Consider the following 19604-nt stretch of genomic DNA (forward strand, 5'->3'; position numbering starts at 1 on the left):
AGAAGAAAAAAACCCAAAAGCAGTCTCCAGCAAAGAAGGGTGTATACATGCATGGAGGTGGGAAGGACAAAGAAAGACCTCTTTCCAAACAGTAAACTATGAAAAGAAGATAATCTAGACTATGCTGCCTTTGGGGAACAAACAAATTACAGTTCAATGAAGAATGAGAAAGAACAGATACAGACCCTAATACTAAATATATAATAAAGAATAGCATATATATATATATATATATATATATATAGCGAAGAGAAATAAGAAATATTTTCATTGTTACTGTGATATAATTTAGCGATATGATTGGATATCAAGTTGATTCGAGCAGAATGTATTAATTTATCATTTAAAAAATAGATATTGTTTTCCTTAACTGACTCAAAAGTAATCATCTAACAATGAAAATGAAATCAACCAAGAGGACAGATACCTTCATCATCATGGTTTCAACAGCAGTGGGAAAACTAATACTACTTTTATTTCAAAACATGTTCGATTTTGTTTGCAGAAAATTATCTTAATTTACAGTATGTACTGAAATGATAAGAGTCATAACTAACTTCTGTCCTCAAGGTTACCGCATAACACTGACAAAGAAAATGAACTCTGTCTTCTTTTACATGGAGAAATAACTTTTATGTGTTACAAGGGATTAATAGGTATAACAGACCACAAAGAAAAGGACCCTCATATTCATAATGCAGGAAAAAAACCCCGGTGCTTATTATTATCTCTTATAACTTGAAATAAAATATATATAAAATTAAAAGTACCCAGGTGAATCTCAAAAATATAATTAAAATCATTATTTTCTGAAGACTTTGCTTATGTATCCTTCTGGATTTCCAGAATTTTTGCAAATTCACTTCTCCCTAATAGAGAAACCTGAATTAATATTTCACAGAATGTGAGCAACTATAATTAATGTATAACTGTCTTGGGATAACGATTAGAAAAGAAGAAATAGTCAGAGATGACAATTCATTAATGCATGCAAAGTGTCATTTGCCTTACAAGTGTCATTTGCCTCCATGAAAATTTTCAAATGGTCATCTGTGGTGGCCAGGCCAGGTGTGGTGGCTCACACCTATGATCCCACACTTTGGGAGGCTGAGGCAGGAGGATCGCCTGAGCCCAGGAATACAAGACCACCCTGGGCAAAATAGCGAGAACTTGTTTCTTAAAAAATTTTTAAAAATATATATGTATGTGTATGTATACATGTATGTGTGCATTTACATACACAAACACAGGTGTATTTATATTTGTCAACAGTTACCTCCATTGAGATCCGTCTGTGTATCCGATTTCTGAGACAAACACCTGTAGGTGACTGGACTTCATCAGATGATGTCCCAGAGGCTTGGTCACTCTCACCATCTGATCCCATTTTTAAATTTTCATGAACAATATCTATATCAAAAAATGAGACATTATTTACCTTAAAAGAGATATATTATAATTTGATACATTATATAGTCCGTTTCTACTACAGACAAAACACAGACAGTCAACTTGTAAAAATCGTTGCATAAAACATCTTCTACAGTCTGGGTGCTACAGATATGCAGTTAAAAGATGTCTTAAAACAGTATCAAGAAACCCTTTTATACTAACAAATTATAAAAGATTAGGAAAAACAAGTTCTTATATAAAAACAAGTTCTTATATCTTAAAAACAGGTTTTATATCAAAAGCAATAAAGTTACAGACTGGAACTAATATTTGAGAACGAGTCAGCTCTCTCTTTTTCCAGATCTGTGAAGTGAGACTTGAAAGTTGGAATGACTCCCAAAAGGTCACGAAGCTCAGAGGCAGAGCAGGATATCGAGGCCTGGTCTTCTGCCTCTTATTTAGCCCAGTATTCTTCCCCTTAAATAACATGTCGTACACTACAGCCCAATGAAGCTAGTTCTCTGAATATTCTTTTAAAATCCTTAAAGCTTCGAATGCAACTTCTGCTCCCTGCCCCTTCTCAGTGCTAACAAAAGCAAGCAAGGATGCGTCCACATTTGATGTCAGTCAGCTTCATTCACCCAGCGACCGCAGTCCGCGAGAAACAAAGGCTGGCCGTGGAGCACTCCTATCACTCTCTACACAATGACTCGTTTCCCAAGTAGCATCTTGCTGTTTCGTGAGGCAGGCTTTAACACACTTTTTCCTCACTGTAAGAGATGCCTCTCCTCGTTTCTCACCCTTGAGAACTCAGATGTGTTCCTCAAACCACGTACCTGCACCACCACTCACCACTGTGTCTAAGTTGTGTCTCATCTCAGACACAGCTGACCACCCGGCCCCGCTCCCTGCCTGGAAAAACCTTCTGGTCCACGCAGTCTTACACTATGGAGTTCATGGGGCAGGATTTAACTAAATCATTTCCATAGTCCCAGAACTTGGCCAACTGCCTGGCACTTAGAAGGTGTTTAACACACATTCACCAGAACTGAATATTAATCACCATCAAGGAATGAGTGAGATAATTATACCTCTTTTTCAAATGAAATGTTACATGAGATATCAATGTATAAGACAACTGAACACAACGTTTTGTTGAGTGTAAATTTAAACTTCTAGTGAACAATATTTACTTACAAAAAAATGAGAAGGGCTTAAATAAGAAAAAAAATTGAACTTCAGGGTCTCATATAGACCTGAATTCACTTTATTTCTGGCCAGGCACAGTGGCTCACCCCTGGAACCCCAGTTTTTTGGGAGACTGAGGTGGGAGGAATACTTGAGCCCAGGAGTTCGAGACCAGCCTAGGTAACACAGTGAGACTCTGTCTCTACAAAAAGAAAAAAGAAAGAAAAAATTAGGCAGGCATGGTAGTGCACACTTGTAGTCCCAGCTACTCAGAAGGCTGAGGCAGAAGAATGGCCCGAGCCCAGAAGTCAAGGCTATGGTGAGCTGTGATCACGCCACTGTACTCCAGTCTGGGTAAAAGAGTGAGATCCTAATTTAAAAAAAAAGAGTTTACTTTATTTCTATATTTTTGTCTTGGTAACTCAATATTGAAAAAGTCCAATTCATACTCATAAGCAGTTGCAAGTGGTAATGGTTTTAAATAGCTTAATATGTAATCTAAGAATATACTTCAATTACACAGAGATTTTAGAGATATCTGATGCTGAGATGGCTAAAAGTTGACTTGGCAAAAGTCAATGTGTTGGTGCTTAATTTCACACCTGTTGAAATGTGGTATCTAACATCTCTGAGGTCATGAATTATTTTCTGTTACACTTATAAAATTTGAAAATAGTATAACTGTGTCTTCCTTCCACAAGGAAAATTGACTACTATAAAATTGAATACTTTAAAATATACGGTTGAAGCCGGGCTCGGTGGCTCAGCCTGTATTCCCGTGCATTGGGAGGCTGAGGTGAGTGGATTGCCTGATCCTGCGGGTTTGAGACCTGCCTGGGCAACTTGGTGAAACCTCATTTCTACAATAAATCAAAAAATTAGCCGGGTGTGGTAGCACGCGCCTGTAGTTCCAGCTACTTGGAAGGCTGAGGCAGAAGGATCGCCGGAGCCCAGCAGGTGGAGGCTGCGGTAGCCAGGAGCGGCCACTGCACTCCAGCCTGGGCGACAGAGTGAGACTCCAACTCAAAAAAAACAAAAACAAAAACAAAAAAACCTGGTTGAGCTTGCAAGAATGTATGGGCAATACCCAGGAAGCAAAGACAGAGAACTGGCACCCCAAAGCTGTCCAACATAGCAGACTCTCGCTGTCTGGTGAGAGGTTGCTGATACTATCTCCCAGCTGTCAAGATGATAGCAGAGGAAGCTCGGACGTCTGAGTCCAAGTGAGACCTTTCCACAGAAAGGCCCAACTCTCGAAGTGCCACACCTGAGACTTAAAGAGCAGACTGACAAAACCGTCTGTCCTGCTGCTCGAGGACTACGAAAGAAGCTTACTCATCTCAGACTATGAGTAATTATGCGACTATCGCCTGACTCAAGCAGGTTATTGCTCACGTCATTAACAAACAAGTGTAGTTCTGACACGACCATTGGTTGACATTTACATTTCTGTCCAGACAAATGTGACACGATGAAGGCTTACATCTGAGCTTTACCCATGTGTCAGTGTGTGTGTGTGTGGGGAGGTACAATGGACTTCTTTGCTGAATCAGATAAGGGTTTTTGAGAACTGGAATATTATTTACTTGCTCGATTTGCATGCCTCTTATAATGTAACAGCTACAGATATACTACACTTTTAAATTGAATCTGCATTACTAATATTTTCAGCATCACTGTCTGATATCTAAGGCTCTAGAACAAGCCTGGCTCGTTTTATATGGCCCTGAGCTAGAAATGTTTCCTACCTTTTGAAAGAGTTATTAGAGAAAATGCGAGAGACCATTATGTCCACAAAACCTAATAAATTTACTAACTGGCACATTTCCAAAGGAGCTTGCAAACCCCTGGTCTAGACTAGCAATCCAACAGTAAGTCAAGCCTGAGCTATAGTGTTTTCTGACTTCTCCCTCCGTGGACAACTTCAGGCTACCACTGTGACACCTCTGAGCACACAGCTGGGAAGGAATGGGCAGCAGTGCACCATTACATGGCAGCTGAACTGTAGCGACAGATATGAATGACCCCCACAGCATGGGTAACAGTAAAATGCAGTAAAACAATTAGGAAGCAATGACTTTTGAGTGTTCATGACTTTTGTTCATTAATTCAGTTTGCTTAATTGTAAGTTTATACAATTTAAAATTTAATAACAGCCATATTTAACTGTCAATTTGCAAACTTCCTGAAAATTTAACAACCACCTCTCATGAACCAGTGTGAGCCAACTTGAGCATACCATTCTGCAGGGCCTCACTTACAAGGACACAGGCTACACACATCTCCTACAGATAAAGCCCCACTGTAGATAAGCTCACACTCCCAACATTAAAGATACACATTTGGAAATAATCCACTATGCCAAGAGTATACAGCTAAAATAAGCAGAAGAATAAAACCCTTATGAACATCAGTAAATATAACTATCTAATGAGACTATACAATTGTTTACTTACAGTGATTTTAAAAATCAAAACATGATAAATAAGACACCACCAAAAGACCAGAGGACTAAACGAACAAAAACATAAACCTGCACACACATTTTTTCCCGGATATTCAAAGGACATAATGCCAGAATAACAACTCAGATGACAATCACGCACACGAATCACTGCAACAGGCTACCGCAGGGTGACACGCCGAGTCAGGTAACGGGAGGACTCAGGCATGGCCCTATATTCAGCACCACCCCAAGCTGCCATGCATCTTGACCCTCGTGTTCATTTCTGGTGGCCTCCTTTCCCTCCTGATAAGCAGATTCTGTTACTTCTCTGTGGGGTCAGCATTACTACCTTTCTAGAACCTTCCGTCTTTCTACTAGTCCTCCTGCTCTCCCTTGATTTTTATCTGACAAGAGAAGCCAGACAACAAAGGTCAGCGGACTTCCACACGATGAGAACTTAGCCATGTCCATGACCTACAGACAGAAAGGTTAAACGACAGACAAAGACCATCGGATTACCAAGTCTGCTTCCGTTTCTGGGCATCGCCATGAAGGAGCCCAGGCTTCCCCCGATGACGCTGTGCGGCCTCCGCAGGGGGGGCTTCTTGAAAGAGCCCGTGTACTGGTGGAGGAAGGAGTGCATGCTGTGAGACGTGGGAGGCCTGCCATTCTTCACGATGGGCTCTGCGGTTCGCAGTATCCAAAACCATCCCGCCGTCAGCCCGAGATCCAGCACCACACGAGAAGGGTTCAGAAAGCATAGCAGAAAGCAAAACAAAAAGCAGAGATCATCACAGTTAACCTCATTTCTTGGGTTTCCTGTTTAACAAGTACTAGAATTAAAATCATCTCAGCGAGAGAACATTTCAACATTTGAAATCTAGTAACTGTCCATTTCTTACACAATCAAAACTGGTTAAGTCAACACAAAACTTCTAATACAACACACCCAATTTTAAAGCTAGGAGCTGTGGGGTTCATGTGAGGGCTTGCCACACGAGTAAACTGCATGCAGGCGGGGTCTGGGCTCCCTGCAAGCCCTTCTCCCCCGGGCCGTGGACGCAGCACCTGGTGTGGCTGTGTGCCCCTTGCCCGGAGCCTCCCTCCCTCAGCAGTGCCCAGCAGCAGCTGCTCCCAATCTTGTGCTCACGTGCCAAGGCTCAGGGCCTGCTTATGAGTGAGAACATGAGGTGTCCGGCTTTTTGGTTCTGTGACAGTTCACTTAGAATGATGGTCTCCAGCTGCATCCATGTGGCCGCAAAGGACATGGTTTTGTTTTCCTTTATGGCTGTGTGGCATCCCATCATAACAGCCATTTTTGATCCGTTTGTTTATTTCAGTACATCTCAGACTGTTTCCATACCCCTCCTCCATTCACGGACGACCTAGTATGTGCCCTATGATTAAGCATGCTGTAGAACATAAAAGACGTGGTCCTGGCCTAAAGGAACTTTTACCGCTGTTCGCTGGACATTCAAAAGGGTAAGTCAATTCATGAATAAACCTTAAGTGCACATCAATATAGAGGCTCTGAATTTATTCCCCAAGATTTGGGATTTCTAACATAAAGAATTTTTAAGCAATCATAGACCCACAACAAAGCAGAAACCTTTCTAAAACATAATACTTAAAAGTTATTCACTTGCACATGGAGGACGACCTGTTTTGCAAGGTTTACAGGGAATCTCACGACTCCTTTCCACCTCCAGAGAAGAGTTCTGATGCAGGTTGAGGTTGATAAGTCTGACTCAAAGTTAGTTCTGTATTAGGATTATGCTTTTGCCGGTAGCAGTCAAGGAATATTTAAAAGAACTGGGCTGTGCTGAAATCCTTCTCCTCTAAAATGGAGCCAAGTTCTTCTTCTGTAGCTGACAATCGGGAGTGAGAGCACCTCCTACCAGGCGATGCTCCTACCTGTAAAGGCTTACCAAACCCCAATGACAGGTTGACAGGAGATGCTGGCACCAAGCCTTAAAGTAAAAGACTTCTCTCATGTGAGGGCACAGAACAAGACCAGGGCATGGGCCCAGGAAAAACGGACCAAGAAGGCCACGTGAACTGAGTCTCTACTAATACTGGCTGCTTTGAGAAGAAGGGAGAGCAAGGATGGGGGAAGGGTCCTGGCAGCCACAGAGGTCCAAGCCGTGAAATCTGGTTGGAAGACCAGGCTAGAGGTAGGGACAAATGCCTAGCTGGTCATGGTGAACAGCAGTCCAAGGCCCCAGGCCTCCACAGGCCTGGGCAGTAACCAACTGATCAAGAATGCAGGGATGTGATCCTAAGCCTGGCAAAGCAAACAATGATTCCATAATGAATGGGAATGGGCCATTGGACATAAATGCATAAAGGCACAGTTACAAATGCTGAGGGCTGACACAAGCTGGAGCCTACAATAAGATTCTTTTCTTTCTAGGTTACAACACTTCATATCTGAAATCACAAAGCAGCCAATGAGCACTGCCTGTAGACAACATTTGTCTTGGCTGTTCTGTACAGCTGTCTCGTGGAACACAGCTTAACTGTGCTGGAGAGACTGGTAAAACAAGGAGGGAGGCCGTAAGTGCATTCTCTCATTTAATGGAGACTCACTGTGTGGCCCCTGCTTGACAAACACCATGCTCGGCACTGGTATCACCAGGTGAACAGAACAGACAGAACCACTCACTGAGAGCATGAAGTCTAGTGGGGGAAGGGACTTGAAAAAGCCAGAAGACGACAGGCAACACACAGCAGAGGATTAACGCAGAGGGATGCGAACTGAACAGCTCGCTTTGTTACACGGGACACTGGAAGAACTTCTCTCTGCAGAGGTATTCGCTAACAGAACTGCAGATGTAAGAGACAACCAGGTGAGGGAAGACAGGCGAGGCGGAGACCCAGACCTTCCCGCTGGAGGGAGACGTCACTACAAGGCCAGCACAGGCAACGGCTTCCAGCTCCCGCCACAGGCTCTAGACTCCCCTGCATGGACTGCACTCGCATGTCCTGCTTCTGGGTGGAGTCTAAAAATACATATTCCCAACAGATCCCGGGTGACGCTGACATTGCCGGCCCAGAGACCTCACTGCGAGAACCACTGTGTCAAGGACCAGAAAGGAGGCGCGTGTAGCTACGGTGGTGAGAGGCGAGACCAGGGAGCGGAGGAGACAAGTCCCTCAGCAGCTTACACATCCCCATAAAAGCCGGGACTTTATCCTGGGCGTGGAAGTAGTGACAAGAGTTCGTTCTGGAGCAGGGGGGAGATGATCTGACTCATGTTTCAAAGATCCCACTGTGGGAGGAGAGGGAGTGGGAGTCGGGGGCGGGGATGGCTGCACAGGGGAGTAGGAGAGAGAGGTCCGTCTCCGTGGTGATGGAGCCGTTCTTCACCTTGACTTCAGTGGTAGTCACAACGAACCAACACATGATAAAATGGGGAACGCGAAACGTAAGAGCGAACCATGTAAATGCTATTCCAATATCAAATTTCTGGGTTCCACAGTTACATGAGATGTAACGATGGAGGGAATGAGCAGAGGGTACAAGGGTCCTTTCTGTACTGGCTTGGTAACTTCCTTTGAATGTGCAAGTACTGAAGGTAAATTTTTAGGCTGGGTGCAGTGGCTCACACCTGCAATCCCAGCACTTTGGGAGGCTAATGTGAGAGCACTGCTTGAGCCCAGAAGCTCAAGACCAGCCTGGGCAACACACAAAACACTCCACAAAAAGTAAAGAATTAGTCAGGTGTGGTGGTGCGTGCTTGTAGTCCCAGCTACTTGGGAGGCTGAGGCAGAAGGAGCAACTGAACCCAGGAGGTCAGGGCTGTGGTGAGCTGTTAGCACACCACCGCACTCCAACCTGGGTGATAGAGTGAGACTCCACCTTAAAAATAAAAATGAAATATATTTTTAAAAAACTCACTTTGGATGCCACTGGAGAACAGATGGCGGGGACCAACAGCAGAGGAGATGGCCGCAGCACCCGGAGAACAAATACGGCAGCCTGGGCTAGGGGCCGCCCTGAAGGTGGCAGGAAGCGGGCAGAGGCATGGAGGCAGGCGCAGCAGAACCACAGTTGGCTGCAAGGGGACTTGCCCACACATGTCCCACCCAGTTTCCAGGCAGCATTCAGAGGCACCACGCTGATCCAAGGAGTGCTTTCAAATCTCCAGCAGAGCCGGGCTCGGTGGCTCAGCCTGTAATCCCGCGCCTTTGGGAGGCTGAGGTGAGCGGATTGCCTGAGCCCGCGGGTTCGAGACCCGCCTGGGCAGCGAGACCTCATCTCTACAATAAATCAAAAAATCAGCCGGGCGTGGTAGCGCACGCCTGTAATTCTGGCTACTCGGAAGGCTGAGGTGGAAGGATCGCCGGAGCCCAGCAGGTCGAGGCTGCGGTGGCCGGGAGCGGCCACTGCACTCCAGTCTGGGCGACAGAGTGAGACTCCAACTCAAAGAAAAAAAACAAAAAAAAAACAAATCAAATCTCCAGCAGAGCTGCTAAATGTCGATGAATCAGGCCAAGTGAGGCTGACGCTGGACTGGTGCGTCCATGCCATGGGCCCATCATTAAACAACTGTCTGTCCACACTGCCACAGCCTCTGGAGAAGGGCATGGCAAGGGTTCGAGCGCTCCTGTGCATTCCTGAGAACTAACAAAAGGTGTGATTCCCCTTCTCTTCCCCTGGCACTCCCAGGAAAGAGCTTCAGGGGATCCTTGACTGCCTACAGACTATACCCAATAAACCGAAAGATGCAAATCCCCATTTGTTCCCTTTTCTGAGTAGTGACAGGTTCAAATAGTGTGGTATCAACGTAATCCTAAGTCTTGTGATCTGTACAACTCTGCATAATGCACGAGGTCTTGGGCTTCGTAACCTCCCTTTACTCTACGGCAAGCTGACTAACCCTTCTGCTGGGCCTGACTGACAGAAGCTGTGAGATACCTCTGGTACCTGGCATCACGAAACCTGGACCGTGAAGTGCCACTACTGGTAACATGCAGCTTCAGCTCCACATGACGCTCTGTTGGTCACGGCGCCAACCCCTCTGGGCTTGGGAAAGTGAACTGAGAAGCTGAAAGGGTGAGCAGAGCCACTGGGAAAGGCCAAAAGCCTGGCTCTGCTCCCTGGACTCGAACTCAGAAGTGAGACTCTTTCTACCAGTTCCCTGCCCCTTTGATTTGCTGGTATCAAGGGAGAGCGGCTGCGCGTTCCTCAGGCCACACCAATGTGGCAAACGTACAGGAAGCTGGAGGCAAGAGGAGTGAAGAGGAGAACGGGAAGCAAAGGAGAGAGAGAACCAAGGCAATTCCTGGAGTTTAGTTTTAGGAACCAGCTAAGGAGGAAAGTCTGAGTAGCAGGCTTTGGCGGAAGGACATCAAGAATTCTGGTCACATGAAGCCTAAGACTCTGAGTACACATCTACGTGGGACAGGCCCGTCAAGTGGGCATCTGAATTCCAGTCTAGAGAGTCAAAGATCCTCCTCGGAGATGTAGATGGGGAGAGCAGTCAGCACATACACGGCCGCTGAAATAGCAGGATTGGGGAAGGTCACCCAGAGAGAGAGTGCGGACAGAGAACGGGCGGGCGCCCACGTGAGAGCCATAAAATAGTCCAATGTTTCCAGATCTTGGCAGCAATTGACTGGCCAGTTCAAGAAGATAATACTCCCTATTAACGAAGACCTTGAACACACTGTGCTAAGTGAAATAAGTCACACACAGAAGGACAAATACAGTATGAGTCCACATACGAGGGGAGACCAAAACCTGAAATCAGCCTTTGGAGGGATGCTTCTTGTAGTAAGGGCTCCCCCACTAGGTGAGTGTTCTAGCAGGCCATCGGCTTCAGTTGACCAGCTAGCATTCCGGTGAAAGACTGTGTTCAGCTCCAGAAAATTTGGGGGGGAGATTCTTTCACCACTTCCTGCCCATTTCGTGACAGACGGCCGACAAGTGTGCCCGCCTACGCCGAGTGTTCAGCCGTTTTGGACCAAAAGTGGCAAGACCCCCACGCCCCGCCCCCTCATTCATTCGGTCTCGCCCCAAGTGACTTCTTTTCGTTTCCCCAGGTGAGCAAAGTCCTCAAAGGGAAACGTTTTGCCGATGTAGAAGAGGTGGGGGGGGGGCAGAAGCACTAAAAGGCATCAAAATCGATGAGTTCAAAAACCGTTCTGCGCAGTGGAAAAGCATCTTGACAAGTGTACTGCATCAAACAGAGATGACTTTGAAGGTAACTGAAGTCTAAACATGTCAGAATACACAATTTTTTATAAATAAGTTGAGGGCTTTTTGGCCTCCCCTTGTATGCGAGGCACCTCGAAGAGGCAAATTCACAGACAGGGAATGGAATGGTGGTTCCCAGACGCTGGGGAGAGGGGAATGGGGCGTTGCCATTTAACGGGTATAGAGCTTCAGCTGGAGACGATAAAGATGTTCGGGGACGGACAGTGGTGATGGCTGCACAATGTAAATATAAATGTGCTAATGTTGCTGAATGGTGGAATTCAAAATGGTAACTTCTGTGTTATACGCATTTTTCCACAATTTTAGAAAAAGTGATGGCAATCCACGTGAAAAGCTGACATGGACCTTTCCATACTCTGTAATTAGCTCCAAGGAAGGCCTTCCCATAAGTTTCAACACCACCACAGGGCAAGCATTAGCAGCCCACTCACAACTGTTATGTGGCGGCTTATTTGTCCAGATCTTCCGATTCCATGAACTGTGACCAGGAACACGCACTCTCCTCACAGCCCACTCAGAGCCTCAGCCATTTCCTGCTCTTTTGAACACTGTCACTCATCTGATGCTGTTCTGGACCTCACACACACCCAAAAGAGTTCGTGTCTTCAACCTCAGCCTCTCATGCAGTTTGCACAAATTAGCACTATGTAAACACACTAGATTATCCACTGTTGACAAATGCATTGTCCCTGCTACAATGTATTCACTTATTGTCAAAAGTAAACTGTCAGAGCTACCATGTAACAGACTGGCCAAAGGAAGAAAGGTATAAGACAGAGCCCACCGTGTCCAGAAAAACGGAATTCATTGGCTCCAGACAACTGATAATGACCCCAGGGCACACACTGAGGAGTAAAGACAAGACTAGGTGTACCTGGAAAGCCAAGCCATTTTTGTCTTTGTTTTTTGGTACTACTTTCAACACTAAATCATCACGAGACGTGACACTGTGTTTGACTGCACTTCTTGGGAACATATACCCATAGTATATTTTTTTCACTGAAGCGTTTCAGTTGTGTGAAAAAAAGTCTCAAATGGTACATGTATGATAAAACATAATTTTGCCTTTCTGTAATTTTCTCCCTCACATTAAATTGTCACCTATTCTGCTCACCAAATTCAATAATATCAGTATCTCTTCCCATTACAGAAAAAGTAAGTTCAAGGCTACTTACTTGTTAAATCAAGGGATTTATCAAGCAAACTGATCATCTATGAGGAAAAGGTGTATCTCAGATGAACTGAGTTTTTAACTAAGATAAAATTCACATAACATAAAATTAACCGTTTGAAACATACAACTGGCATACCTACAATGTGGTACAACCATCACCTCTATCTTGTTCTGGGACACTCTCATCACCTCTATCTTGTTCTGGGACACACTACAACACATTACACACTAAGCAGTCACGCCCCACTCTGTCCTCCTTGTCCACCCCCACCAACCATTATTCTGCTTTCTCTCTCCACCTCTGCTGGATATTTCATAGAAATAGAATCAGAGACTACTGTAGGCCTGGCTTCTATCTGTTTTCAAGTTCATCTGCATTGTAGCACACAGATCTTTGTTCCTTTGCATGGCTGAACCATATCTGTTCTACGGGTATACCTACCAGCTTGCTTATCCATGCATCTGAGTCGCTTTCACCTTTAAGCTATTGTGAACAGTGCTGCTATGAAAATAAATATTTGTGTACAAAAAATTTTTTGAATACCTGTTTCAATTCTTTGGGGTATATTTCCAGGAATGGAATTGCTGGGTCAAACGGTAATTCTATGTTTAGCTCTTTGAGTATCTGAGATGAATTATGTTTTGATGGGTTTTAAAAAATTAAACATTCAATACCTTTTCAGTTAGTAAAAATAAATCTGATGTGCTCAGAATTATTTTTCCTTGTAGTAGTTTAGAAAAAATATTTCTTACAGTGCAGTTTGCAAATTTTTGTGCAAAAATTTCACTTCATATTTCGGTAAAGCTGTACTGAGTTAAGGCCAGTATGCTTAAATCAACCAAGTTTGCAAACTTTCAACGTATTTTTAACATACTGAATACAAACTCAGGATTCATCTTTCCTTGGGTTCAGTCCAACTGCCAATGCACAAACATACTAGTTCATATTGACACTGGCATGTGAGTTTTAATTCTATCTTATGTATAACTGAGTAAGAATTTCCATAGTATAGCTCAGTCATCAAAATGACAGAGATAACACCTCAAATTCCACTGGGGTAGAGGGAGAATATGCATGCATGAGAACATACATGTATAACAAATGCACCATGTGCATTGTAATTTTTCCAGGATGGTTACAGTATGGCCCCATAAATGTGTATTTGCCCATTCCACATGTTCTAGAGTATACACAAGCGTCATGTCCGCATATAATGCAAGGATGGCAGGACTGTGATCATGCATGTGTCTGAACAAAAGGCAGGCAACCAAAATTGGCCCAGAGGCAGTTTACTCAGGGAAATTATAAACTACTGTCATGAACCAGTCACAATCATACAATGGCATTTCGGTCAACAACAGACTCCACACACAACAGTGGCCCCATAAGACTACAATGGAGCTAAAAATTCCTAGTGCCTAGTTACACTGTAGCCATTGCAACATAGTACAAACTACAACACATTACCTTTTCTACGTCTGGATATGTTTAGATACACAGACATCACTGTGCTACATTTACCTACAGTATTCAGTACAGTAACATGCTGTACAGGTTTGTAGCCTAAGAGCAAGAGGCTGTACCATGTAGCCAAAGTGTGTAGTTGGCTAGACCATCTGGACTTGTGTAAGTGCATTTTATGATGTTCACACACCAAATAAATCATCTAATGGCATGTCTTTCAGGATGTATTCCTGCCCTACACCTTAAGCTAGCATCACACCACTATTTGGCATTAGATAAACATCATTTTTGTTTCATAAACTGGTTATATCATGTGGGAGAAGATAATTTAAAAAGTAGAGTCTAAAACCTTTCATTCATTACAGTCTATTCTGATGGGGACTGTGTCTGTGTGTTTGACCTATCTTAGCAGCTTTTTATACTATAAAATAAATTCTGTAACAAAATAATGTGTTGGAACCAGCTGCCAGGCATTGATATGTGACTAAAAATTATAGAATCTCTGTCAAGGCTGTTGGTGAGATCAAGGCTGTGGGTAGCCTATGCCACAAGCCATCTATTTCTACATCCCAAGAGGAATCAGTGGAATCAATCAATACTATGACATTTTCAAGTGTTACTGAAATTCAAAGAGTGCCTCTGCTCCCTTCTTTACTACCTATTAAAGTTGCTATTGTAATAAAAGGAATGTTTAATAAGGTAAACCATATATACAACTTGAAAAAATTATTTTTAACATTTCCCTCCTTGTTACAAACGAAGCATGTTTTAAAATAGTTCATACTACAATAGTCCAGAAAATATGCAGTCTAAAATATTAATTAGCAGTCCAAAATACATGTTCATTTTCATGACTCACACCTTTTCTTTTAGAAAGAGAGGTGTGCCGTGTAGTGAAACGCTCATAAGGAATGTGTCCCAAGCCAGGCTCGGTGGCTGAGCCTGTAATCCCACACCTCTGGGAGGCTGAGGTGAGTGGACTGCCTGAGCTCACAGGTTCGAGACCCGCCTGGGCAGCGAGACCTCATCTCTACAATAAATCAAAAAATCAGCCGGGCGTGGTAGCGCATGCCTGTAATTCCGGCTACAGAGAAGGATCGCCAGAGCCCAGCAGGTCGAGGCTGTGGTGGCTGGGAGCGGCCACTGCACTCCAGTCTGGGCGACAGAGTGAGACTCCAACTCAAAAAACAAACAAACAAACAAACAAACAAAACAAAAAAACAAACACACAAACAGAAAAGGAATGTGTCCCAGAAACCATCCGCCAAGATGTACACTCTGCTTATTCGATTCCTGAATGACATAGGCAAGCATGCCGGCAGGACTCTCACCATAAGAATGACCACATGGGGCTTAACAGAAAGAATTCAGTGGGGGCCCAAAAGAAAATGAAGGATTTTTCTCTATGTATCCAGAAGAGATCCTTTGGCAAGAGGTCTAACAGTAAGACTATAAAGCCATCTTTGATCAGGCAGAGCGCTGTCCATAAAAAATAAATAAATTAAACAAAGTCAACTTTGAGATTTGACCCAAATAAAAATGTTTCTCCTCCTACAAATAGGTATATCCAAATCATTCTTTTAAATTTCCTACTGAGCCCATCCCTGTCCCCTTCCCCCACATTAAAAACAGAGCAGAAGAGACCAAGGAAAACCTTAGCAAAATGAAGAGGGCCTGCAGATTCTGAAGCAAAGACCTCTAGGGTTGAAGTACCGGCACTGCCAACAACCAGCTGAGTAACCTTGAGCAAATAACGACCATTCCAGGACGATAAATGAGAAATCTGGGCTCTGCGGAGGACAGAGACTGGGGCTTACCCAGAGTCACACAACCACTAGTGTTTAAGTGTACTGCTGTACCCCAAATTCTAACCCTTGACTCTGAACTCAGAGCCCGTTCCACTCTCTCTCTCTCTCTCTCTCTCTCAAAAGTAGCTGCATCTAGTAAAAGTGATAAAAGGATCCATGTTTTCATCCGCTGCCCCAAATCTCAAACGGCAGAACTTCAGGCATAAGCAAGGAAGGCTTACCGGGTATCCTGCACATCATGCCACAGCGGCAGCAACTCACGTAAGCTCCTTCCTGGTTAGAGCCAGGACATCCGAGGGCTACGCTGGTTCTAAATATGCAGCCTTGCTCTATAAATTCCACCAAGATTTTGTAATTGAATTCATTCAATCTAACAAGCTTTTTCCCTTTTCCCTTAACATCTGGGTCCTACATTGCACATTGCAAAAAGTGCTGTCAAATGCGCACAGCATCCTATATCTACCGTCAAAGCTCTTAGTACTAGGCACAGTCTTTGTGGCAAACACGAAATGAGGGAACAGTGAAATCCACACAGGTGATACACCTTGCAAACTATGTGGATAGTCAATATGCAAACAGAACACCGTAAAACATGGCGAAGGCACAAACAGAAATTTCACTGACTCCCTACACATTGTTAAGCTGTACTCGCGTAGGCTGTTTGAGTTTGACAAAAGTACTTGCGTGTTCATCTAAAAACAGCTATTGACAGTTGGGACAGGATTGCAGAACGCATGCATATCTAACAGCTAGCAAAAAACGGGAAGACACGTGGGACAGAAGAATTAATCAGAGTTTGAGACCAGGTATGTTAACACTGTTAGCGGGGAGAGGCCATTCTGGCAAATAAGCCAGCAACAGCTGTACAGCCTTCTGCTTCCTAAGAAACCAGCGAATGAGACAGAAAAATAAGCAAAACAGAAGCATTTACAAAGCAACTCAAAGGGGAAGCATTTCCCCCCCATCCCAAACACTTACCGTTATCTTTGCTGCTGTTTTCTTCAATAGTCATTTGTTCAGCGAGTTCAGACAACGACTCATCAATAGTCTGGCTTCCTCGGAGTGTGAGGGATAGCCTTCTCTTAAACTTTTTCATCCTATCAATTGAATGTGCCTTGAAAAGTACTGAAACAAAAGAAGGAACATAAAATTAAAGCTATGAATATTTTATTGTTCAAGAAAATCGTCACCCTGGGTTGACTGGGACTCTGCGAAACAGAAGCACAATGAGGAACCCTCACATCTGCCAGCAGCACAAAATCACTTTATTTATTGGACGTCATCAAACGAGCAGGACTCCATATAACTGAAGAGCAGGGCTTCCAGGATCACAACTAAATTCAGAAGGATTTCGGCTGTCAGGAGCTGGGGAAAACAGGAATGGGAAACAATTGTTTGCTGGGTAGAGTTTCAGCTTTGTCAGATGAAAGAGTTCTGCAGATGGACAGTGGTGATGGATGCACAGCGGTACGAAGTATCTCACACCACTGAGCTGTACACTTAAAAATGGTTAGAATAGCAAATTTTATGGTATGTGCATTTTACCACAAGTCAAAAAACAACAAACGAAAAACTGTGGCTTAAGACAACAAACATTTATTATCTCTCCCAAAAAACTTAATAATTGTTATAGTAATAACAGGTAGAAGAAATATTCCAGATGTTAGGTTAATACTTAACTCTGCCTTTTTCAAAACACGTTTTAATATGCCTGCCAAAATTCTAACGTTATATGTGGAGTGCACATTACGGCTCGATTGGACAATGTTGATACAGAGCATAAAACAGGCCTTGGTAGATTTCAGTAAGTCCTTAAAAAGTCACATAACCCTTTTCCTTTTCTTCACACAGTACATTTGAACAATGTATCAAGGGACATTCTACATGTTTACAACTCAGAATAATACATATAAGCACTTATGTTAGCGTCAAAGAGTGACGCAAATTCTGGTTTCGAACGTACCTTTACCCACACATATTTTCTATTCTGTCCAGAATAAGAAGGACATGTCTAGTTCATAAAAGCGAGAGAAAAACGCCTCATCATAAAGCTAACCCTAACCCTAACTCTAACCCTAGAAACATTTCGAAGGGCTCTCTCCTGACTCACTCCATTCCTTCATCCTACTTGGTCTTTATTCCCAGCAGGTATCACATACAGGTATACACATCTGCTATGTACGCACAGACACCGTGCACATGTCTATCTCTATGTGCAAGTGTGTGTACTGCAAAACAACTTTTACGCCCTTTTGGTCATCAAAAACACCGTTAGTTTTCTGTCATAACTAGATCAAATTTAGAAATGTTATAGGGCAGTCAAGGATACAGAAAGGCAGCATGTAACTCTTGATACATATATGGAGACAGCAGAAAACGTTTAAAATCAGTTACCAACTACTAGTGCATAAAAGGAGCTTGCACATACCGTGCATTATCTTATTTCACCCAGGGCTGAACTTGCTCTGGGATTATCTGCTATACAATTAACAAATGTTTTCAGGTTTCTTTTATCTCGAAAAGGTAATTGCTCTATTTACTTAAAGAATATAGATAACCATTCTGCAATGCCACCTGAGTATTACCTTAGGAATGGGAAAACACACACAAGTTTTTGAAGGAGACAACAGCTGCAAATACTCCCAAGACTAGACCTTCTGCTATGAGTCTTTATTTGTAAAAACAGTGCTACACTGTGGGCTTCTTGGCACTTGTAGTAAGAAACTCTAGATACAAATTTATCCCATATTCAAGCCACTCTAACATAATAGGACAGACTAGGGTGGCAGTCCACTGCTTGTGTCTCTGAAACAGTCTTGACCCCTGGCACTCAAAGACATCTCACAGACCACATACCAGCAACCCCACCACACTTTTTAACAAAACAGTGAAAAGCAAATCACTTCATACTAAATAGTATAGTGTTGGAACCAATTATTTTACCGTGATGATATTTGGCTTATAATGGAATTTTGGACATTGTGAAACTTATTTATGACAAAGTAATCAAAATTTTATATATTTGTCTAATGTGTGGTAATGTGAAAAAGCCGCCAACATGCATTGCAAGTTCATTGATATACAATGGTGACTGTGCAACGGTAATTTGTTTGACGTCTTCTACCTGCTGTTGTTCTATTTGAGCAGACAATGCAGTCTCACTTTCTTCCTCTCACACATCAATAATATGTAATTTATTGTCCAGTCTGTTGTTTGAAGACGACGTGGATGGACGCACTTGTGATTCCTGAAAACTACTTCTGAACTGATCGATCCTTTCTCATTATATATTCCATTTATTTATTTATTTTTTCATGCAATTTGAATGGAAAACTTCAAGGAAACACACACTTTGGAAAAAGTTTCACTTGCATAAGTCTCTCCTGAATAATCACCAGCAATCTCATTGTTTGCTAGATTTATGATATCCCCTCAGAGGGGACATCTGAGTGCAAAGGGTTAAAATAAGTTTTTGCTAATAACTGCAAAAAAAAAAAAAAAAAAAAAAAAGAAGAAAAGTCTAAATGTTGTTTTTTTAACTGCTTAAGTCATTTTTCCTTAGGATAATAAGAAAGTTTACGTGTAGAACAAATTAAACATTTTGAAGTAAAGATTAAAAGCCAAGATTTAAATGGCAAACTAAGGGTTTTCCCCATAATCTTGCTGTTGTCAGTCTTTCTAAAATATCAAGTAGAGATAACAACAGATTTGTATCTTTATAACATTTTCTGCAGCAACTATGACTTTAAATGAGACCTGTTATCAAAAAGGTCAACTGACCAAGTGGCATGTAAGTAAATTTTCTATTATTTTCACCACAATGATTAAACCGTGACACATTTCTGAACACTCTCTAGGACACTTACAGTAATCATATGTTTAAGAATTGTTTTGTTCACTAGAGACACA

At 42.9% G+C, this 19604-nt stretch overlaps 1 protein-coding gene across 1 annotated transcript in view; it reads right to left on the bottom strand.

Annotated features, from left to right (window-relative positions):
- CDK17 (cyclin dependent kinase 17) overlaps window positions 1-16820 on the bottom strand; it is a 45802-nt gene extending 28982 nt beyond the window's left edge. The window contains exons 1-3 of the mRNA XM_008051207.1: window positions 16674-16820; window positions 5546-5710; window positions 1277-1410 (exon numbers count right to left, since the gene is read on the bottom strand). Of these exons, the coding sequence (XP_008049398.1) occupies window positions 1277-1410; window positions 5546-5710; window positions 16674-16791 (417 nt within the window). The 5' untranslated portion in view covers window positions 16792-16820. The remainder of the gene's footprint in view (window positions 1-1276; window positions 1411-5545; window positions 5711-16673) is intronic.
- Between the last annotated feature and the right edge of the window lie 2784 nt (window positions 16821-19604).

Source organism: Carlito syrichta, unplaced genomic scaffold (genome assembly GCF_000164805.1).
Source record: "Carlito syrichta isolate Samal-C Ts95f unplaced genomic scaffold, Tarsius_syrichta-2.0.1 Scaffold169095, whole genome shotgun sequence".
NCBI lineage: Eukaryota > Metazoa > Chordata > Mammalia > Primates > Tarsiidae > Carlito > Carlito syrichta.